Here is a 23907-nt window from a genome sequence, read left to right as displayed (position 1 = left end):
TGGTGGCTGCCCGATTTAACTGGCACCCTAGGGTTGAGTCGGATCAGGTAGATGGCTGGGAAGTGAATTGTACTGCAATTTTAGCTAACTCGGAGGAACTCAGGAGTGAGACCTGATGTGATCTAAATGTTTGACTATGACAGTGACACTTTAAAAGGGGCCTCTGTTTTTATTTTAGCATAAAATTGCCCAAAAATTGCCCTAAATCACCCCAGGTAGCATCACCTAACGTTGGAAGGGGGCGGCAGGGGCAGTTTAAAATTAGGGCAGTTTTAGGTACTGCCCCCAGTATAATCCGCTTTGGCGCTAAATTGCTGACAGGTAATCGTGGACACTTGTTGCGTATCTCAAGGCTAGCAAGTGCTGAATTTAACTGAATACACACAGTTGAAAGCTGTCCACAGGCAGCGATGGACCTGTGGCCTACCCAGAGAGCAAACTGTGACCTTGCCCCGGCGCCGTGCAGGCTACCATGATGTAACTGATCAACATCTCCACTGCAAAGAAAGAAGGAGGCAGCCAGGGTGCACTGCGCAGGAGAGAAGGTGAATGTTTTTTTTTTCTTATTCCAGCACAAAATGGGGGGCCTGCCTGCCTACAATGTGATGTTCCTGCCTACTAAGGCTGGGAGTAATACCTACGTAAGGGTATACCTGGCTACTGGGGAGAGGACTACCTACCTTAGGATATACCTGGCTACTTACCTTAGGGGGTGGCGGGGGGCTACCTACCTAAGGACATACCTTACTACTGGGGGTGACTACCTAATGGAGGACATACCTGTCAACTGGGGGGGGGGGGGGTTAGGGGGCATACCTGTCTATGAAGGAACATATCTGCAAAATGAGGTAACTCAAACTACTATGGGGGACTATCTAACTAATGTGGAGGACATACCTGCATAATGGAGGAACTAAGTGCCTACTGTGAACATACCTACCTAATTGGAGAACTATCTAATCACGGAAGGGGGAATATACCTATTAACTTACCCATTTTTACTTTGTGGGACACCAAGTGAAGCATTAATACAGTTCAGTAGCCAATAGACAGAGATTGTGTAGAGTAGGGGAGGGTGCTGGCAATATGCAGAGCCTGCTTTTTGAAATCTGGAAATCTTACCTGCTTATTTTGTACAGCATGGTGTTTATTGCAATGTTTATATGTTGTCCTTTTGTTATACCTGTGAAAACTTATTATAAAAAAATAAGTTATAAAAAAAAAAAAAAAAAATATGCAGAGCCTAAGATGTTTGTCCTGCAGATGCTGAAGAGATGAGTTTTGGCTGGAGTTTTGACCTTAATGGGAGATCGCTGCACAGTTTACACATCAGAACTTCCATCAAAGAATTTGTATTCGCCCAAAAGAATAAACATGTTCCTACTTTTGGGAGAATCCAGCCAGAAAAGCTCATTAGTCAATGGGACTTTGTTTTCTGATTCCATGCGTTATTTTCTCAGTGTGCATAAGTCCTTAAAGGGGTACTCCGCCTCTAGACATCTTATCCCCTATCCGAGGATAGGGGATAAGATGTCTAATCGCGGGGGTCCTGCTGCTGGGGACCCCTGCGATCTCTCCTGCAGCCCCCCGAGTCATCAGGTCTATGGAGCTAAGTTTGCTCCATGGCTGATGACTCACGATACAGGGGCCAGCGGTTCGTGGCGTCATGGCTCCGCCCCCTCCTGACATTACGTCCCTCCCCTTAATACAAGTCTATAGGAGGGGCGTGGCCACCGCTACACCCCCTCCCATTGATTTGCATTAAGGGGGCGGGGCGTGACGGCACAAGGGGGTGGAGCCATGACACCACGAACCGCTGGCCCCTGTATCGTGAGTCATCAGCCACGGAGCAAACTTAGCTCTCTAGAGCTGATGACCTGGGGTGGAGGGGGCTGCAGGAGAGATCGCGGGGGTCCTTGGATATGGGATAAGATGTCTACACCAGTATCTCCTGTCTAGCATTCCTTCAGGGGCAAACCCAGGAACGTCACAGCTTTATATTATGTTAGTTTACTATATAAAGACAAGGAATAAGCATTATCCATAAGGAACAAGGCAGCACATGGCATTTTTATCTAAAAAAAACTCTAGATCAGTGGTTTTCAACCGGTGGACCTCCAGATGTTGCAAAACTACAACTCCCAGCATTCCCGGATTGGCTGTCAGGGCATGCTGGGTGTTGTAGTTTTGCAATATCTGGAGGTCCGCAGATTGTAGACCACTGCTCTAGATGTTAGCTGGAAGCCAATAGTGAAATTTTAACCCTTTACCGACTGGCACAGCGCCTGGTGCAGCCATGCCCATGGTGAAGCCATGCTTCTGTGAATGGGCTCAGTTGGGTTTTGTTTTGATGGGAAGACTCGGCAGCCCAGTGGCGTTGCGACCGGGGTGCGGGGGGTGCGGCCCGCACCGGGTGACACCATCCTGATGGGGTGACACCAGGTACGCCGCCGGTCCTCAGTTGCGCTGCCTGTCTCCATACTAGCAGCCCCCCACTTGCGCTGCCTCTGTAAGAGCATTCCCCCCCCCCCCCCCCCCCGTCCTCACTTGTTGCGTCTCCGTACTAGCACCCCCCCCCCCCCCGTCACCTGCACAGTGAACCGGCCTGCGCCCCCACGTCTTCTGTTGCGCCGGTCCGACGTCCCTCCGCAGGGCCGGCGCAGGAGGACGTGACGTCACTCGCAGAGCGACCGGAGAGAAGGAGCGCTGCGCTGGATGGGTGAGTGAGTGTCTGTCTCTCTCTGTTTGTGTGTCTCTGTCTGTGTGTGTGTGACTGTGAGTGTGTGTCTCTCTGTGTGTGTGATTGTGAGTGTGTGTCTCTCTGTGTGTGTGACTGTGAGTGTGTGTCTCTCTGTGTGTGTGACTGTGAGTGTGTGTCTCTCTGTGTGTGTGACTGTGAGTGTGTGTCTCTCTGTGTGTGTGGCTGTGAGTGTGTGTCTCTCTGTGTGTGTGACTGTGAGTGTGTGTCTCTCTGTGTGTGTGACTGTGAGTGTGTGTCTCTCTGTGTGTGTGACTGTGAGTGTGTGTCTCTCTGTGTGTGTGACTGTGAGTGTGTGTCTCTCTGTGTGTGTGACTGTGAGTGTGTGTCTCTCTGTGTGTGTGACTGTGAGTGTGTGTCTCTCTGTGTGTGTGACTGTGAGTGTCTGTGTGTGTGACTGTGTGTGGCTCTCTGTCTGTGTGTGACTTTCTGTCTTTGTGTGACTGTGTGTGTGTGTGACTGTGTGTCGCTCTGTGAGTGTGTGTGTGTCTCTCTATCTGTGTGTGTGTGTCTCTGTGTTGTGTGTGTGTGTGTTTTTTTTTTTTTGTGTGGGGGGGGGGGGGGGACCAGCGATCTAATGTGGGGAGACTTTGTGGGGAACATGCAAGGGAACCTGCGGCCTAATGGGGGGGAAACTACTACCAAATGTGGGGAATCTATGCTACCTAATGTGGGGAAACTGCTACCTAATGTTGGAAAATTGCTACCTAATGTGTGAAGGCTGCTACATAATGTGGGAAAACTGCTACCTAATGTGGGGATTCTGTGCTACCTAATGTGGGGAAACTTCTACCTAATGTGTGGAATCTGTGCTACCTAATGTGTGGAATTTGTGCTACCTTATGTGTGGAATTTGTGCTACTTAATGTGGGGAAATTACTACCTAATGTGGGGTAACTGGTACCAAATGTGGGGAATCTATGCTACCTAATGTGGGGAACTGCTACCTACCTAATGTGGAGAACTGCTACCTACCAAATGTGGGGGAACTGCTACCTACCTTAAGTGGGGGAACTGCTGCCTACCTAATGCTCCCCCCCCCCCCTGGCAGTAGCACCCTCATCATCCACCAGCAACCCCCCCCCCCCCCCAGCAGCAGCACCTACATCAGCAGATCCTGATGGTGGATGATGGGGGTGCTCCTGCCAGGAGGATGATCCTGCCGATGGACGATGGGGGTGATACTGCCAGGGGGGATGGCCAGTAGCACCCTCATCATCCTCCAGCAACACCTCCCCAGTACTAGCACCCCCATCATCAACTAGCAACACCACCAGATTTATATTCAGAGGGTACAGTATGTGGCAGATTTATATTCAGAGAGCACAGTGTGTGGCGGTATATTCAGAGGGTACAGTATGTGGCAGATTTATATTAAGAGGGTACAGTGTGTGGCGGTATATTCAGAGGGTACAGTGTGTGGCGGTATTATATTCAGAGGGTACCGTATGTGGCAGATTTATATTCAGAGTGTACAGTATGTGTTGGTATTATATTCAGAATGTACAGTGTGTGGTAGTATTATATTCAGTGGGTATGGTGTATGGAAGGTTTATAATCAAAGAGTATAGTGTATAGTAATATTATATTTAGAGGATACAGTGTCTGGCAGGTTTCTAATAATTATTGTTTTCATATAGAGGATGAGAATGCGCTGACATAGTGAGGAGACGTCTGGGCGTCAAATTCTACAGACAGAAGTTTTAGCTGGACCCGGCGGTATGTACCATCTGAATTAGATAAGAAAAGACTATAGAGAAGACGTCACCTGTAGTCGCTGATATCATTGTACATTCTCCTCTCTGTGTCCTATCAGAGCTGGAGTCACTTGTCAGTTCTACAGTTATGATGAGTGAAACTACAACTCCCAGCATAACCTCACCACTGCATAAAGGGGTACTCTACTGGAAAAAACATTTTTTTATCAACTGGTGCTGCAAAGTTAAACAGATTTATAAATTACTTCTACTTAAAAATCTTAATCCTTCCAGTACTTATTAGCTGCTGTATAAGTGATTCACAGGAAGTTCTTTTCCTTTTTAATTTATTTTCTGTCTGACCACAGTGCTCTGTGCTGACACCTCTGTCCATGTCAAGAACTGTCCATAGTAGGAGCAAATCCCCATTGCAAACCTCTCCTGCTCTGGACAGTTCCTAACATGGACAGACAGAGCACTGTGGACAGACTGGAAAGAACTACACAACTTCCTGTGGAGAATACAACAGCTTATATAAGTACTGTAAGGATTAAGATTTTAAATAGAACTCATTTAAAAATCTGTTTAACTTTCTGGCACCAGTTGATATAAAAGTAAATGTTTTCCAGTGGAGTACCCCTTTAAGTAATTCTGGGAGCTGTATATTTAAATGGTGAAAACTTCTTTAACACTTTCCCATTCTGTGGCAACTGGTATATCTGATTATTATACTGGAATTTCTCACAATGCGCTACAACAGTGGTGTCTGTCACAACAGGCTAAAAACTTACTGAGGGGGGGGTAGGTATGGGGGGTGACACCATTTTCTACCGCACCAGGTGACACCAACCCTAGCAACGCCACTGCGGCAGCCTACTGTACTAATCGTCATGTCACATATGACAGGACTGTCAGTAATGGCCCTGAACATCGCCTGTTCTTGTCAAGATGAAAACCACAGAGGATGCGCATAATGCGTTAGTTACAACCATTATGGCTATCGTAACATACTGAAAACATAATGCAAGTGTGACCAGTGCCTTAAAAAATGTCTTATTTAAACACACACAGACACCTAGTTTTGATACACATCACGTGTAAAACCGGAATTTACTGCAGCCGGTTGCCATGGTGCCGCAGGCTGCTATAAGAAAATCTTACTCCTTTTCCAATTGGCTGCTCAGGACACACCTCTCCGGCAACGCCACCAGAGCGAACCAATCATATGTCGGAGGCGGGCCATAGCTCATAAGCACCAGCTTTGTTCTGGGCAGCCTAGAGGCGTTTTCTACGACTCTTCGGCAGACATTTTTGTTGTGGGCACATGAAAAGTTATCCTATTGTATGTTGTAAGTTGGTTGGAAATATGCCCTAGAACGCAATAAAGCCGTCCTTTATATAGCGTCTATAGGTAAAATAAGACATTGTTAAAAAAATTAGCCACACAGTCATAGCCGGTGAACACTCGGAGTGACTTTCCGCAGCACCGGAGAGCCGGTAACTACTAAATACACCTGGATCCCGGGAGACGCGTTGGGGGTATATACACTGCAGGCGGCGCTACGCTGCTTTAGGGAGCTCATTTCCCTCATTAAAAATGGAGGCCGCGCGACCGCCTCCCGCCCCTTTTGTGACGTCATGTCTCAGCTGGTGCCGCGTCCTTCTCCTTCAGCGGAGCCAACACCTGTGTGACCGAGAGGTGACCGAGGAGAGCCGTGTCCTCAGCTTCAGGTATGGTGTATGTGGGAAAGCGTAGACGCCACATCCTACAGGTAACATGTGTGTGCTGTACCAGTGTTATAATGCTGATAATCTGCCACAGTGCTCTTCACCCTGGGCGAAAACTACAACTCCCAGCATACCTGGACAGCCTATGGCTAGGAGGTGTGGATTTTCAACAGCTGGAGGGCCAAATGTTGGGCAACCCTGCTCTGTGTAGTGTTTCCCAACCAATGAGCCTTTAACTGTTTCTACACTATAACTCCCAGCATGCCTTGTAGTTTTGGTACAGCTGGAGAGCCACATGTTGGGCAACACAACTCTGTGTAGTGTTTCCAAACCAGTGTGCCTCCAGCTGTTGCAAAACTGCAACTTCCAGCATGCCTGGACAGCTAAAGGCTGGGCACGCTGGGAATTGTAGGTTCGCAGCAGCTGGAGGCCCCCTGGTTGGGAAACACTGGCCCTGCGGATAGGAAAGGGACTATTCCTTCCTCTAGATCACTGGGCTATATAAAGGGGAACTCTAGTAAAGGCTGGAGCAGATGTGTCAGTGCGATCGGGTAGAAGAAACTGATGGGCTTTTTAATACCTAGGGTCCAATACTGCTTTTGTAGCACTTCTCATTGGGTTTTTAACCATTAAGTGACAACTGTAGCTCACAAGATGACACACTACCCAATGTATTACTTTGGGGATAACTAGTTGTACAGTGGGTGTCTGACTGCTGACCCCTACCACCGACCACAAGAACAATTGAGAGTTGCAGTTTTGCAACAGCTGGAGGTCCACAGTTTTAGACCACTGCTTTCAAGAGTTGCTATTGTTTAAAAAAAAAAAACTTTTGACATGTCACCCAAAAAATGTCAGAAGTTTTGATCGCGTCAAGTCTCACTACTGAGCGCAAGCTACAATCCAGGAAAATGCGCAGCGTTGCCCTCTCTTCCCTGGACGGCTGGCAGCAAAATGGTCGGATTTCATTGACATCTGGTGAGTGAGCCGCGTGCTGTCGTAACCTTCCCTGACTTATAACTAGCGATCGCAGCAGGCTCAGGAGTGAGACCAGATGTTATCAACGTTTTTGACATGCCTGAGCAACACGTCAACATTTTTTATTTTTTATTTTTTTAATTAAAGGAGATATCCAGTGCTGAAAAATGTAGGGGATAAGTTTCAGATCGCCGGGGGGTATGACCGCTGGGGCCCCCTGCGATCTCCTGTATGGGGCCCCAATAGCCCGCGGGAAGGGGGCGTGTTGACCACTGCATTAAGCGTTGGCTGACACGCCCCCTCAATACAACTCGCTGCCTTCGTCAATCTCCGGTTCTGCCATAGCGCTGTATTGAGGGGGCGTGTCGGCGACCGCTTCGTGTGTTAGTTGACGCCCGCTATCTGGCCAGCGAGCTGGAGCCTTGCACAGGAGATCGTGGGGGTTCGACCCCCCGCGATCTGAAACTTATCCCCTATCCTTAGGATAGGGGATAAGTTTTTCAGCACTGGGCTACCTGTTTAATAGTAACCCTATATAGTAAGTTAGTAGTTGTAAATGTAGCAGTGAAGCCTGTATCCATCTGAGAGGATATGTCCTGGTAGGCTGGGTTCATGTCTATGAGCCGACAGGAGTGAACCGCAGCCTCCGGTCATCTTAGTTTTCGGCCGTATGAAGTTTCCCGGCCGCAGGCAATAACGTGGTCGACCGCGTTTTTGCCTACGGCTGGGAAACCGCATACGGCCGAAAACGAAGCCGACCGGAGGCTGCGGTTCACTCCTGTCGGCTCATAGACATACATTAAATACGGTTCCCGAATATGGCTGAGTGCGGGCGCCGCGATTAAGCCCTGCCCCCCCTCTTCTCCCAGCCGTATACGGGAACCGTATTTAACAAAACGTGGTGTGAACCCATCCGTATGCTGGAAGTTGTAATTTAGCAACAGCTAGAGGCACCCTGTTGGAAAACAGTACACAGAGCAGTGTTGCCTAATATGTGGCCCTCCAGCTGTTGCAAAACTACAACCTAGCCAAAGGCTGTCCAGGCTGGAAGCTGTAGCAACAGCTGGAGGCACACTGATAGTGAAACACTGGTGTAGATAATGTGTGATATTGGTCAATTTTGTTCCCTCCTAACACTTCTCTGAACATAGTGTAATAAGGGGAGTGATATTCCAGCTTAAAGGGGTACTCCGGTGAAAAACTTTTTTTTTTTTTTTTTTTTTTATCAACTGGTGCCAGAAAGTTAAAAAGATTTGTAAATGACTTCTATTAAAAAATCTTAATCCTTCCTGTACTTATTAGCTGCTGAGTACTACAGAGGAAATTCTTTTCCGTTTGAAACACAGAGCTGTCTGTTGACATCATGAGCACAGTGCTCTCTGCTGACATCTCTGTCCATTTTAAGAACTGTCCAGGGTAAAAGGAAATCCCCATAGCAAACATATGCTGTTCTGGACAGAGATGTCAGCAGAGAGCACTGTGCTCGTGATGTCAGCAGACAGTTCTGTGTTCCAAAAAGAGAAGAATTTCCGCTGTAGTATTCAGCAGCTAATAAGTACAGGAAGGATTAAGATTTTTTAATAGAAGTAATTTACAAATCTGTTTAACTTTCTAGCACCAGTTGATTAAAAAAAAAAAAAATAATAATAATTTTCACCGGTGTACCCCTTCAATGTAACGCCCAGGGTGGAGAGGAATCCAGTTGCACCAGGAATGTACTAGTTTGTATTTCTGCTTTATTTTCACAGCGTGTGGAAAATCTCCGCTGGCAGCAAAGTTTCCTCCGGCCTAACCAGTGAGCGCCGATCGGGGTCATGTCAGAGGAGAAGATACAGGACCTCGGACAGTTCAACAGTGGTGAAGGCAAAATGCCAGCTATGAACGCAGTGAAAAAATGCTGTGAGTATTGGTTTACTTTACTCTTGTGAAATCCTGCAGTCATGGGTTTAGTTTTCTTTTGCCCACTTTCTGTCTATACGATTACATGAGGCAGAGGATGTCAGACAAGTCAAACCTAATTCCTCTCTAAAACTTGTATTTATTATTAAAAGAATCAATGAAATTGGCCAAAATAATAAACATAATATGGGGGGGCGGGTTATCAAAACCTATGTAGGGGAAGAGTGGTGCAGTTTCCCATAGCAGTCTGGTTGCTATGGGCAACTGCACCACTCTCTTCCTCTGCACAGGTTTTATAGAAATCTCCCCCAATGATTAAACTGTGACTAAACAGATAAGCACATGACTAAATCATCTAGAGCAGTGGTCTTTACCTGCGGACCTCCAGATGTTGCAAAACTACATCTCCCAGCATGCCCGGACAGCCGTTGGCTGTCCGGGCATGCTGGGAGTTGTAGTTTTGCAACATCTGGAGGCCCGCAGGTAAAGACCACTGCTCTAGAGCATCACTATAAGATAGGGCAGACCTATGACGAGATATATTTTAACTTTAGCCTTACACGGGTGCACGCTGCTTTGGAAAATACAAAGTATACAGAAAGAATGTTGCAGCAGCACTCTTGGTCAAAACAAAGGAGGCTCTTGGCGCACTTTTAGATCAAACGGTGTCCTTCATCCACCAAGCGGAGGTGGCCTCGCTTCGGGTGGGACCCTGATTACACTCACATCTGCTGGGCATATAGGGGGAGATTTATCATTGTTTTGCTGTGCAAAATCCTTTTCTGTTTTATTTCTTTGTATCCTTTGTATCCTTTTCTGTTTTATTTTTTTGTATAGTTTGTATCCTTTTCTGTTTTATTTCTTTGTATCTTTTATAATTTTTTTTTTTGCACTGTTTTTTACTGACGTGCACTGAATTTATTTAAAAAAAAAATAAAAAAGCCCACAATATTGCGTAAATTTAAATTCACCTCACAAACTGCTGTGAACCGCCAAATTGGAAGTTTACTTTCATTTTCCCTCAGACTGAGTTGCCTGTGCTCCTGAGACCACCTGAAGGGGCTGTCATAGCAGGTTGCCCTAGTTGTAAGTGTTTAATGTTAAAATGTTTTTCTGCCTGTCTCTTATTTTTAAACAAAGCTAAAATAAAAGCTACGAAGTATGCCAGACATTACCAGGGTACCGACTGCCCCCTGTCATACAGAAAGTTCTAAATAGTCTGGCAAGCCGTAGAGGTTACATAGGTATTTTGGTTGCTCCTGGTGCTTAGTCACCAAAATTAATCAATAACATTCTGGCGAGAGCAACTGAATTTGTGTGCCCCAAACAGAGAGCTATTTCGTCTGTCTGTTAAGGCACATGCACGAATCTTCAGACTAACCACAGCTTACCTGTTACTGAGCTGTCTCCCTTGCAGCGTTTCCAACACCTAGGCCAGGGTGCCTTCAGGTGTTGCAAAACTACAACTCCCAGAATGCCTGGACAGACAAATGCTGCCAAAGGCTGTTCAGGTATGCTGGGAGTTGTAGTTTTGCAACATCTGGAGGCACCCTGGTTGGGAAACAATGACCTAGGCCATTGTGACTAGGATTTTCACCGCTTCCTGGTCTCTCACTTGGGGCTCTCACTTGGCACTCTCCAGTTTTAGGTGAGCGACAATTTAAGGCGATTTGGCTCATGGAGCAACCAAAATGCTGGAATACTCTCTCCAGCTGGTTGTTAGAAAATACGACAGCAGTGGTGTCTCCAGCTGTTGCCAAATGGGAAACCTAATACAGCATAACAATACTAGCTTATCTGGCATGTCCAAATCGTATGTACTAATCCGTTGCTCTTCATAATAATGTATTGCTCTTTTTCAAAAAGCAATTCTGTAACACAACCCTGCTTAGTTGTTAGCTAATATGGATTACTCTATTCTAAAAGAGGACTCCTTTTTAACCCCTTCCTGACCCATGACATACATGTATGTCATGGCCTGTAAGGTTTTCCCAACCTATGACGTAAATGTACGTTATGCAGATACTGGTCGCTGTTCGGGGCAGCCTGCCACGCCCGGTAAGATTGTGGCTATCACTAATAGCCAGCCATCTTGCCTCGGAACCTAGTGAGGTTTCGTTCCTGGGGGCGTTTCGCACATAAAAATCCTGAGCAGCGGTGTGTTGTGTCCCGATCAAGGGAATCGGGAAACACACACTGCTCTGCTAGGAGTCCCCAGTGTCTCTTACCAGGAGAGAAGAAGAGAAAAAAATAAAAATTAATATATATATAATATAATATAATATAATATAATATAATATAATATAATATAATATATATATATATATATATATATATATTAGAGATCGACCGATTATCGGTATGGCCGATAATCACGATTTTGGGCATTATCGGTATCGGCAATTATCTTGCCGATAATGCCCCGCACCGCGACCGCCACCCCCCCATATATATATTAGGGATCGACCGATTATCGGTATGGCCGATATTATCGGCCGATAATCACGATTTTGGGCATTATCGGTATCGGCAATTATCTTGCCGATAAGCCGATAATGCCCCGCACCGCCCCCACCGCACCGCGACCGCCACCCCCTCGACCCACCGCACCGCCGACCCACCGCACCCCCCACCGTGATGCTAGGCCGTATACCGGTATGGATTTTTTCCCATACCGCTATACCGGTCGGGCCCCTCCCCCACCCTCCCAGTCAATAAAAAAATTAAACTTACCCGTAATGGGGGTGGTCCGGGCCATCCATCCATCGTTCCTGTAGCGTCCGGGGGCGTTCCGGGTGGAGGGTGGTCCGGTCCGGGCTGTCCTTCTTCTCCCACGGTCATCTTCTCCACTCCGGGCAGGCTCCGGCCTAGTACGCTGCATAGACGCCGCTACGCCGTGACGTCAGGTCACTGCGCAGCGACGTCTATGCAGCGTACTAGGCCGGAGCCTGCCCGGAGTGGAGAAGATGACCGCCGGAGAAGGACAGCCCGGTCCGGACCACCCTCCACCCGGAACGCCACCGGACGCTACAGAAACGATGGATGGATGGCCCGGAGCACCCTGGCAGGTAAGGGGAGAGAAGCGGGTGGTGGCGGCGGCGGCCTATGGCCCCGCAAAAGCCACTGCAGATCATTGATTTAAAGCGCCCGCGGGGTTAAATAGCCGATAACTTATATCGGTATAAGTTATCGGCTATCGGCCCTAAAAAACCGATATCGGTCGATTTATTTTTTTTTTTTATATATATATATATATATATATATATATATATATATATATATATATATATATATATATATTTTATTATTCCCAAAAAATGTGATTTTGAACTTTTGTAGAAAATTTGAAAAAAATTCTCATAATATAAGCCTTCTAATGTAAAAATGTAACAAATGATGCCAGCATAAAGTAGACATGTTGTGGATGTGAATTAATAATTACATTTATTTGGCATGACTATTTCTCTTAAAAGTAGAGAGTTTCAAACATAGAGAAATGACATTTTTTCCAATTTTGCACAATATTTTAGTTTTTCGCAAAAATTGCTTCTTGTATCAACAAAAATGTACCACTAATATGAAGTACATTGGCCCACATTTATCATTGTATTGTAAGTGAAGCATTTTTTTTACACCTTTTCTTTTGTGTGCTGGTAATGTGTAGGAGCACCACATTTATTAACTGGTCACAGAGCATTTGATAAATTTTGTGCAGGTCACACTTTCTGTAATTTCTCTCTTCACATACACTAAAAAGCTACGCCAGGCCTGGGCTGGTGTAGTTTTAGAGACTTTTATGTGGCTTTGTGCCTTTTTTGCTCCTATTCACCAAAAGGCTCAGTTCATAAAACCTGTCCATATCATGTGTGTTGCCAAAATCAGTGGATTGCAACTCAAAATCATCAGAAATGTGTAAACCAAAAGGTGCAAAAAAACCCTGCTTGCTCCTTTTTTGCCCCTTTTTTATAGACACAAAAAAACTGTCTAAAGACAATGATAAATGTGGGCCAATATGTATCGAAAAAACAGTGTGAATCACTTTGGCTGGTAAAAGCAGTCCAAAGTTATTACCACTTAAAGACACACATGTCAGATTTGAAAAGACAGACTGGGTCATGAAGGCCAAAACTACCTGGGTCACGAAGGGGTTAAATAAGTGGTTCCCTATGCTTTAAAGGGGTACTCCAGTGAAAACCTTTTTTCTTTTAAATCAACTGGTGGCAGAAAGTTAAACATATTTGTAAATTACTTATTAAAAAATATTAATCCTTCCTGTACTTATTAGCTGCTGAATACTACAGAGGAAAGTCTTTTCTTTTTGGAATGCTCTCTGATGACATCACAACCACAGTTCTCTCTGCTGACGTTATTATAATAATAATACAACACAAGGAAAGAGAAGCACTCGCGTATCGGTGATCAGGTAACAGGCTTCTTTATTTCAACGGTGCAGGTACAATCGTACAATAGCGGGGCGTCATGGTTGCTAAAATGGACAGAGATGTCAGCAGAGAGCACTGTGCTCGTGATGTCATCAGTGTTCCAAAAAGAAAGGAATTTCCTCTGTAGCATTCAGCAGCTAATAAGTACAGGAAGGATTAAGATTTTTTTATAGTAATTTACAAATATGTTTAACTTTCTGCCACCAGTTGATTTAAAAGAAAAAAGGTTTTCACTGGGTACCCCTTTTAAAGTCTTCTCAGTGTGGTCTGTCTTTTTAAGCCAAGTTGGTCATGGTCCACATTTGCGTTTTTTGTTTTATGTTTGCACAAAAATGTTGCGCCTTTTTAACAATGGCGCAGTTAATAAATACTGTCCACTGCATGGGCAACTTCACAGCCCTGCAACCCAAAGCCAGTTTTTCCAAAAACTTCTATTTCAAAAAGGCACAAAAATTTGCATAAAAATGCGTCTTTTTACAGCCAGAAAAATTGAGCACATCTTGATAAATCTCTCCCATAGCCTCTGACTTGGTGACATGCAGGATCCACTGTCAATTTGTGAACATGGAGAAGTGCACAGCTAAAAAGTGTGCCACTCCCCCTAACTTGCATAGCCAAAAAAAAAAAAAGCCAGAACTACTTAATACATGGGTGCACGCTGCTGTGGCAAATATAAAAGCGTGTTAGGGACTCATCTGAAGTGAGGCTACTTCCACGTGGTTAATGGGGGACACTTTTTGATCAAAAAGTGCACTAGCAGCATGACCCAGTAGAGAACAGCAGCGATAATGTCACTAAGCTTCGCCCATGCTCCAGTCGGCCCCGAAACGGAATATACGGCGGAAGATTGAGTAAAAACCACAGCAAGGAACAGGACCAGATAAGTATTGTTGTCATCAGTGTCACCTGCACTACCTGTCTGTGTTGACAGGTTAGTGCAGGTGACACTGATGACAGATTTTTATTTTTTATTTTTTAATGGATCATTTTTCTAGTCTACATTTGTCCCCAGTAACTGAGTTACTAGTTATGCCGATGTATTCTTTGTACCTGTGCCTGAGCTACCTTATTGACATAGATGTTCTATAAACACTAACTGCTTTTAAAATAACGGGTCCAGCAGTAAGGACCAAAATAATAATGTGAACAAAACTCCCAAAGCAAATAGTGAAAAGACAGGTCTTGCACTAAATATAAGGCAAGAGAGGGGAGAAACTAAAACTTAGTTTTATTGATTATAGATAATAAATCAAGTAAATAAACCAAGTGTATAGACCAAAGTCTAAAATGACGAATATATTCAAAAGAAGGCTGTAACAGTCCTTCCATGGATATAGTTGATGGAAAATGGTTACCAGGAGGCTATAAGTCCAGCCTCACCAATGATAACTCTAAAAAATAGTATAAAAAATGAGAAATCTCAACATAAGGATGCCCTACGCGTTTCTGTCACAGTGCAGTGACGTCATCAGGGGTAAAGCTTATGTATATAGTGGCCGAACTAGTGTGGTGCTGTAATACAAAAAGCCGCTCACTTAGGTTCGGCCCAAGAACTCAGTATTAAATATGAAAGATACTAGTCAATGATAGCATATCCATGGGGGATGGCAGCCCATGATGTCAGGCATGCCTTTTTAATTATTAACAAAAACCCATCCAGATGGATATGTGTTTCAGCCGTGAGACCACAGGAACCTATAAAAGAGAGAGGGAAAGATACACATATTGTATATGCACTTAATACCACTCGTTCCTGGAAAAGAAAATCCTCCCCATATTTTATGCACTTTTTACTCACAGCCTATCCATGGGCATGTCAGATTACCTAAAAGGAAAAAAAATGCAAAAGAAATCCCATTCAGCCAAATAGTCCTCCTATAGGGGAAGCAGAACTAGGGATGGGGGGGGGGGGGGGGGAAATACCGCTCAGCAGGGTACTCACGGTCTCTGTCTTTCGGCACATATACGATGCACCACGTACCTGTATTAGCAGGGAGCCGAACTGTAGAGCGCTGTCAACTTGTGTCAGCGGCATCTGACGTAATATCCACTTCCCTTGCTGTGCCGCGTCAGAGCGGTCACACCCCCGTCTGACGCGGCACAGCAAGGGAAGTGGATATTACGTCAGACGCCGCTGACACGAGTTCGGCTCCCTGCTAATGCATGTACGTGCTGCATCGTATATGTGCCGAAAGACAGAGACCGTGAGTACCCTGCTGAGCGGTATCTTCCCCCCCCCTATTCTTAGTTCTGCTTCCTCTATAGGAGGACTATTTTGGCTGAATGGGATTTCTTTAGCATTTTTTTTCCTTTTAGGTAATCTGACATGCCAATGGATAGGCTGTGAGTAAAAAGTGCATAAAATATGGGGAGGATTTTCTTTTCCAGGAACGAGTGGTATTAAGTGCATATACAATATGTGTATCTTTCTCTCTCTCTTTTATAGGTTCCTGTGGTCTCGCGGCTGAAACACATATCCATCTGGATGGGTTTTTGTTAATAATTAAAAAGGCATGCCTGACATCATGGGCTGCCATCCCCCATGGATATGCTATCATTGACTAGTATCTTTCATATTTAATACTGAGTTCTTGGGCCGAACCTAAGTGAGCGGCTTTTTGTATTACAGCACCACACTAGTTCGGCCACTATATACATAAGCTTTACCCCTGATGACGTCACTGCACTGTGACAGAAATGCGTAGGGCATCCTTATGTTGAGATTTCTCATTTTTTATACTATTTCTTTTTTTTTTTTTTTTAGAGCTATCATTGGTGAGGCTGGACTTATAGCCTCCTGGTAACCATTTTCCATCAACTATATCCATGGAAGGACTGTTACAGCCTTCTTTTGAATATATACAGCCATTTTAGACTTTGGTCTATACACTTGGTTTATTTACTTGATTTATTATCTATAATCAATAAACGCTAAGTTTTAGTTTCTCCCCTCTCTTGCCTTATATTTAGTGCAAGACCTGTCTTTTGACATATATGTTCAGCTACTCCAGACTTCCATGTTAGACAGAGGATAGATTTATCTCTCATCCTAGAGCAATATTATGTAATTTCTTTGCTTCCATGGGCTATGGCTTAATGCTGATTCTGAGTTGGTTTATATCTGTATATGGGCAAAGGCAATCCATTTAAAATCTGCAGCACCCACTGAGGGGCCAAATGGGCCAGACGTTTCTTAGTTTTTTTTATTGCTTACCCCAACCCTGAGCAGATTTTATATTAAAAGAAAAAATAGAAAAATATTAATAAGCGGCAGAAGCCATCTCAATCCTGTGGCCCAATTGCAGGTCTCTAAGACACAGGTTGGAGATCACTGAAAGCCAGGCAGTGAATCGCGTTGCTACAAACTTATTCGTACTCATTCTCCTGGTCAATTGGGGAGGGGGGGGGATGATTCTGAGCACCAAGACAATTTGCTTTCAGGCAGATTGATAAACCTGGGCTAATGTACTAGACGACCACTCCTAAGTTTGCCCACAATAAATCGTTTATAGTAATAAATTTGCTTTTAGAAGATTTTTATCTATAACTAACCTTTTTGTATTCATTCCACAGCTTGGGCATCATATATGACAAACTCTCCCACCTTGATTGTTATGATTGGTCTGCCTGCGAGGGGCAAGACTTACATGTCTAAGAAGTTAACTCGATACCTCAACTGGATTGGTGTGCCTACGAAAGGTAGGTTTTTTTTTAACATAAAATTTGCAAGTGCATACTTTTAAAGGGGTTTTCTGGGACATAATTATTATTTTTATTTTTTTTATTTTTTTGCATTTAGCTGAGGGCTCTGCAAAATTATGTCTTGAGACCAATAAAAGTTGAAAATAACTTTGTGTAAAACATTAAGTGAAGCTGAAAAGCAATCCAGTCTTCCTGATTACTTAAAGGGGCTATCGTCCTTTCTGCCTCTAGGTTGTGATCTGGGCTTGTTTTTGGCTGTGGTGGTCACTACCTCTGCTTCCATTAGCTGCCTTGGCGGTCACACTTAGTACTGCTGGCACCATGGCATCTGTCACTGAATGGTGATGCCAGGAGTATGAAACGTGACTGTTTGAACAGTGGATCTGTCATTTCAGACAACTTTGCATAAATGAATAATACAAGCGACTATTAAACTCTGTAATAGATCTTATCGGAGAAAAGTGCTTACATCTAAACTTGGGAAGTCAGGATGGGAGGGGGAAGGAAGGCTTGTAATCTGCTCATCGCTAAGTAAAGTCAATCTTCAGCAGAGTGAAGACAAGTTTTCAGCTTCACTGAGATAGTTACACTGCTCATAGAAGTCTTTGGACAGGGAGGGGCTGGGGATAAGTAAGAGGAACTGCAGGATGATAGACAGATAGACACAGAAACTACTGATTTTACAGATTAGCCTGCTCAAGTACTGCTCTGTAATGTCGTCTAAGCTTCTGCAACTTTTGGGGGTTTATTACAGAGAGGTAGGGAAGCAGAATTCCCTGTTTTCTGTGTATGGAAGCCATCATAGAGGCTACTCTCCATCCACTCTGGAGCTAAGCTCAGGGAATGCTGACCCTGAAAATGGAGCCTGCAATGGGTTAACTAAGGGGAAAAAAATGCCATATACTAGTTATATAATGGCCAGAAATGCTGCTGTTCCTCATCTACACACACAACAGCTTTCGGTTTCTATAGAAAGCCACATTGTTTTGTAGTAACTTACAATATGTTTGTTGAGGATACTGCCAATTCTAACACTTACATAATTCAACCTCAGGCTACTACTTACCTTTATGCAACCTCAAACCCTGTCAAAACATTTAGATGAAGGGATATTGGGGGAGACTTATCAAAACCTGTCCAGAGGAAAAGTTGCCAATAGCAAGATGGCTTATTTCAGTTTGCAGAGGCTTTGTTAAAAACGAAAGAAGCGAGCTGATTGGTTGCTATGGGCAACTGGGCAACTTTTCCTCTAGACAGGTTTTGATAAATCTCCCCCATTATTCCTATGATTTAGGAATGACAAATTATTTTTCCTTCTTAATAAATGCTAGACTAAAGGCATCTCTTCTTTATCTTTGGTTATGTTACAAATATGCTTAAAACACATTGAAGTCTGATTTTTAGAAATAGAAATCTGTATTAGGTGGTAAGTGGATTTAGGGAATGTGCTGATCTCACGGGTACATAAACTTGTACATTTGCATTGTGTAATGTATTGTGTAAATGGTGCATATTTTGTTAATCTAAACCCAATATACTGATGAGAAATGTCTGGAAAAGTTAAAATTTACTGAAATTTCTCCTTTATCTGAACCTGAAGGCAGCACATACAAAAGGGTTAAAAATCTCACTTATACTCGTAAGGCAGAAGAAACAAAAAATAGCTAAAGGCAGTAAATTATTTAAACTACCGTATTTATCGGGGTATACCACGCACCCTCATTTTGCCAAGGATATTTAGGTAAGAAAAGTTTTTTTTACCCAAATATCTTTTGTAAAATGAGGGTGCGTGTGTGTGCATGCGTATACCCCGATACACTGTTTCTGACCCTGCAGAAGCCCCCAGGAAAGGCAGGGGGAGAGAGGCCGTCGCTGCGCGCTTCTCTCCTCCTGCCTTTCCTGGGGTCTAGAGCCCTGCTGCCACCGCTTCTCTCCTGCTGGCTATCGGCGCCGCTACCTGTTCTCTCCCACTGGCTATCGGCGCCGCTGCCTGTTCTCTCCCCCTGACTATCGGTGCCGGCGCCCCATTGCCAGGAGGAGAGAAGCGGCGCTGATAGCCAGGGGGAGTGAAGGGGCAGCGGCACCCATTGCCGGCGCCGCTGCCCCGTTGCCTTCCCCATCCCCGGTTGTATAATTACCTGTTGCCGGGGTCGGGTCCGCGCTGCTTCAGGCCTCCAGTGTGCGTCCCCTGCGTCGTTGCTATGCACTGCACGGCGCAATGACGAGTGACGTCATTGCATCTTGCAGCGCATAGCAACGACGCAGGTGACGCACACCGGAGGCCTGAAGCAGCGCGGACCCAACCCCGGCAACAGGTAATTATACAACCGGGGATGGGGGAGGCAACGGGCAGCGGATCCGGCAATGGGTTCCGCTGCCCCTTCTCTCCCCCTGTCTGTCGGCGCCGCTGCCCCATTGCCGGCGCCGCTTCTCTCCCCCTGGCTATCGGTGCCGGCAATGGGGCAGCGGCACCGATGGCCAGGGGGAGAGAACGGGCAGCGGCACAGATAGCCAGGAGGAGAGAAGGGCCGGCAGCAGGGCTCTAGACCCCAGGACAGGCAGGGGCAGAGAAGCAGGCAGCGACAGCATGTCTCTGCACCTGCAAAGCCGCTGCAGTTCATTGATTTAAAGCGCCCGCTTTAAATCATTGAACTGCAGCGGCTTATCGGCGTATAACACGCAGGTAGACTTTAGGCAAAAAATATTAGCCTAAAAAGTGCGTGTTATACGCCGATAAATACGGTAATTAACTGGAGCCCTAAATACCCCGATAAGACGCAATGTGTGCATGTTTGCAGCAAAAGCAATATTTGGCCTCCAAAGGATAAGGGATAAGATGTCAGATCGCAGGGATCCCAACATTGGGACCCCACCCGATCTCTGCTGCTGCACCCCATTCTTCCAGTGCATGGAGCAAACTTCTCTCCATGCCGGATGACTAGCAAGGCTTGTGACATCACAAGGAGGGCGGATTGGGTCGTGACGTCACAAGCCCCCTCCCATAGACTTGCATTGCGTACGTGTACACCCTCTGCCCCTTAAGGTTTTTTTTCTACTTGACCCCCAGCAGGTAGGGCTCTCATTTAAACAATTGTACCCCCTAAGTAGACAAGGTTAGCCCCTGCAGATGTAAATAGAAGTTACTTACTACGCACAGGAAGTCCCCGCATGCAGATGTATGTAGCAGCTACTTGCTAACAGTTTAGTGACGGGTTTGCCCAGTCATATGGGAGTTTCTTTCAGCATTTAACACTGCTTGCCCGAAGCAGGGCTAAATGCCTGAAGAAATCACCTGCCCGGTGCCCAGAACTGCCTGTCCCAGGCGATACAAATTCCACGTGCCTGTGACATCATTTAACCACAGAATCTATGGTGAAACCTAAAAAAAATTATTTGTGGGATAAAATAAAAAAAATAAAAAACTTTTTTTAAATTCAGTATTTTTTTTTATTTTTCACGCCTTCCGTTTCAACGCAGTGCACTTCGGATTAAATGACACCTTAACTTCTGTAGGTCCATATGGTTAAAATTATGCCACACTTTTAGGTTTGATTTTGTTTTACTTTAAAAAATATATATATATATATACGTTTTGGCACAAAAATGTTTAAAATTGTCCTCTTCTGACCCCTAAAAACTTTTGTATTTTTCTGTATATGGAGATGTATGAGGGCTCATTTTTTGCGCCGTGATCTCTAGTTTTCAGTGGTACCATTTTTGTTTTGATGGGACTTTTTGATCGCTTTTTATACATTTTATTTTTAATTTTTTTAAGGTTATACAAAGTGGCCAGAAATATGCAATTTTGGACTTTGGTATTTTTTTTTTTTTACATATACACCATTTGACCGTGTGCTTTTAATTAACGTTATATTTTTATAGTTCGGACATTTACACACGTGGCGATACCACATATGTTCATATTTTTTTTAGCCCCTTAAGGACCACAGTTTTTTTTTTCATTCTTGCACTTTTGTTTTTTCCTCCTCACCTTCTAAAAGTCATAACGCTTTAAATTTTCCACCTAGAGACCCATATGAGGGCTTGTTTTTTGCACCACCAATTATACTTTGTGGGGCTAAGATGGTGGGGGGAAAAAAAGGCATTTTATAAATTTTGAGGGCTTACGTTTCTACGCAGTGCACTTTTTGGTAAAATTGACATCTTATCTTTATTCTGTAGGTCCATACAATTAAAATGATACCCAACATGAATAGGTTTGATTTTGTTTTACTTCTGTTAAAAAAGTATAACTATAGGCACGAAAATTAGTAGGTAAAAAATTTCCTCTTCTGACCCCTATAACTTTTTTATTTTTTATTTTTACATATACGGGAATGTGTGAGGGCTCCTTTTTTGCGCCATGATTTGAAGTTTTTTTTTCTGTACCATTTTGATGGGACTTTGGTCTTTTTTTTACGTGTATGCCATTGACCATGCGGTTTCACTAACCTTATATTTTTATAGTTCAGACATTTACACACTCGGCGATACCACATATGTTTATTTTTATTAGGTTTATATATTTTTATATGGAATTTGGGAAAAAGGGGGGGTGATTTAATCTTTTAATAAGGAAGCGGTTGTGTGTGTGTGTGTATTTTTTTTTTTTAACCCTTTTAGGAGGAATCATTTGATTCCTCATACAGATCAATCGGCGTTATCTGCGCTCGATAAACACTGGTCCTGCCAAGCTTTATACATGTCCATGGTAGTTAAAGGGTTAATGGGGGGGGGGGAAGGGGGTGATTCAAACGTTTTTTATAAGTGAAGTAGTTAGTTCATATTTGTTAACTTTTTTTTTTTTTTCCATAATTTTTAGTCCCCATAGGGGACTGTTACATGCAATACTTTGATTGCATACACTGTTCAATGCTATGCCGTAGCATAACATTGATCAGTGTTATTGGTGCTCAATTGCTTTAGGCTGCTTAGGCTTCCTGGAGCATCAAGCCACCCGATCGGATGGAGAGGAGGCAGGTAAGGGCCCTCCCTCCGTCCTCTCAGCTTATAGGGACACCCAGGCTTTTACCGCGATAGTCTTGATCAGCTCCGCTGAGCTGCCTAGACAGTTTTTTTTTTTTTTTTTCCTCAATTTTAGACGTCCCAATCAACTTTGATTGTGGCGTCTAAGGGATAATGTTGGGTATTACTGCGATCGGTGATGTCAGACATTAGACACAGGTCCCGGCAGCTGCCGGAACCACCTTGCTATAATGCTGGGTCAGCTCCTGAGCCTGCTCCATAGACGGGGAGTGGGTGTATGGTGTACAAGTATGCCCTGCGTTCTTAAAAAGTTTTTGCAAATGGCAGGTACGCTTTAACCCCTTAACTTCTTATCTGTAGATAACATTTGTGTGTGTGTGTGTGTATATATATATATATATATATATATATATATATATATATATTATATATTATATATATATATATATATATATATATATATATATATATATATATATATATAATATTATATATATATTAAAATTAAATAATATTTAGTTTAAAAAAAGTGTGTTTTTTGGGGGGAAAATGCTGTCTTGTCCCTGAAGCTATTGCCTTTATATCTGTGCGAAGACAAAATACAGACAGTGTGGGCATACACATCAGAAAGATATATAAATACATACATATCAGATTATTGGTACCCATTTGTCACATAATCAGCCTGTGTAAAAGGGCCTTTAGAGTAAATCTAAATCTCATTAGGTGCAAGAAAAATAAAGCAGATTGTAGAAGGGTAGTGTTACTTTTGAAATGAATTTGTAGTGTTTTTCAGAGACATGCTAGATCACATAGAGAGTTTGTGAGCTCAATGCTTTTGGGTGGATTTCCTCTGATCTCAGAGTGGCAAGTGTTTTTGGTCCTCCCTTTTTATATACCGTATTTTCCGACGTATAAGACGAGTTTTTTTAAACCCGTAAAGTGTTCTCAAAAGTCGGGGGTCGTGTGATATGCCGAGTACTGCAGTCGGCGGGGACGCCCGAGGTATGGATTATCTATACCCGGGCGTCCCGGCCGAGATCAACTTCCGCCGTCACATTCGTGACATCTGTGTCCCGAAAGATATTTTTGGAACACAAGGATGTCCCGGTTACCTTTCTGCGGCCCTGCGTTAACATAAAAAAATGCAGGGGCTGCCGGGAGGTGGCGCACGCAGGGATATCACTGACGTCCCGTGCGTGCCCCCATAGCAACAGCAGCGAGGACGTGCGGGCATGGTAAGTTACCAGTGGCACGTCATCTTCGGTGCTCCGACCTCTGCTCCTCCGGAGGAGCGGTGGTCAGAGCACTGAAGTGGGGCAGTACACAGACATACAGCCTCCAGCCATACACTGTATATGGCTGTAGGTCTGGGAGGGCCGCTGCCTACCAAATGTGATGGAACTACAACCTAATGTGGGGGAACTATACTGCCAACCTAATGTGGAGGAACTACAACCTAATCTGGGGGAAACTATACTGCCTACCTACTGTGGGGTACTACAACCTAATGTGGGGGAAATATACTGCCAACCTAATGTGGGGGAACTACAACCTAATGGGGGGGGGGGCTATACTGCCATCCTAATGGGGGGGGGGGGGGAGAACTATACTGCCAACCTAATGGGGGGGGGGGAGGGGGTGGAACTATACTGCTAGCCTAATGTGGGGTGGAACTATGCTGACAACCTAATGTGGGGGAACAATGGTAAGGTAC

General features: G+C 44.4%; 1 protein-coding gene across 3 annotated transcripts in view; it reads left to right on the top strand.

Annotated features, from left to right (window-relative positions):
* Positions 1 to 418: 418 nt before the first annotated feature.
* PFKFB2 (6-phosphofructo-2-kinase/fructose-2,6-biphosphatase 2) overlaps positions 419 to 23907 on the top strand; it is a 65403-nt gene continuing 41914 nt past the window's right edge. Inside the window, exons 1-3 of one of the 3 annotated variants that reach the window (XM_056557983.1) lie at positions 419 to 545; positions 8910 to 9060; positions 17076 to 17201. In XM_056557983.1, coding sequence (XP_056413958.1) covers positions 8976 to 9060; positions 17076 to 17201 — 211 coding nt within the window. In that variant the 5' untranslated portion in view covers positions 419 to 545; positions 8910 to 8975. Of the gene's footprint in view, positions 546 to 6056; positions 6228 to 8909; positions 9061 to 17075; positions 17202 to 23907 lie in introns of those variants that run through there. The other 2 variants (XM_056557981.1, XM_056557982.1) reach the window with 2 other exon arrangements.

The sequence above is a fragment of the Hyla sarda genome, chromosome 2, assembly GCF_029499605.1.
Source record: "Hyla sarda isolate aHylSar1 chromosome 2, aHylSar1.hap1, whole genome shotgun sequence".
Lineage (NCBI taxonomy): Eukaryota > Metazoa > Chordata > Amphibia > Anura > Hylidae > Hyla > Hyla sarda.
The sequence above is the reverse complement of the archived record's forward strand: the minus strand, read 5'-3'. Positions and strand labels throughout refer to the sequence as shown.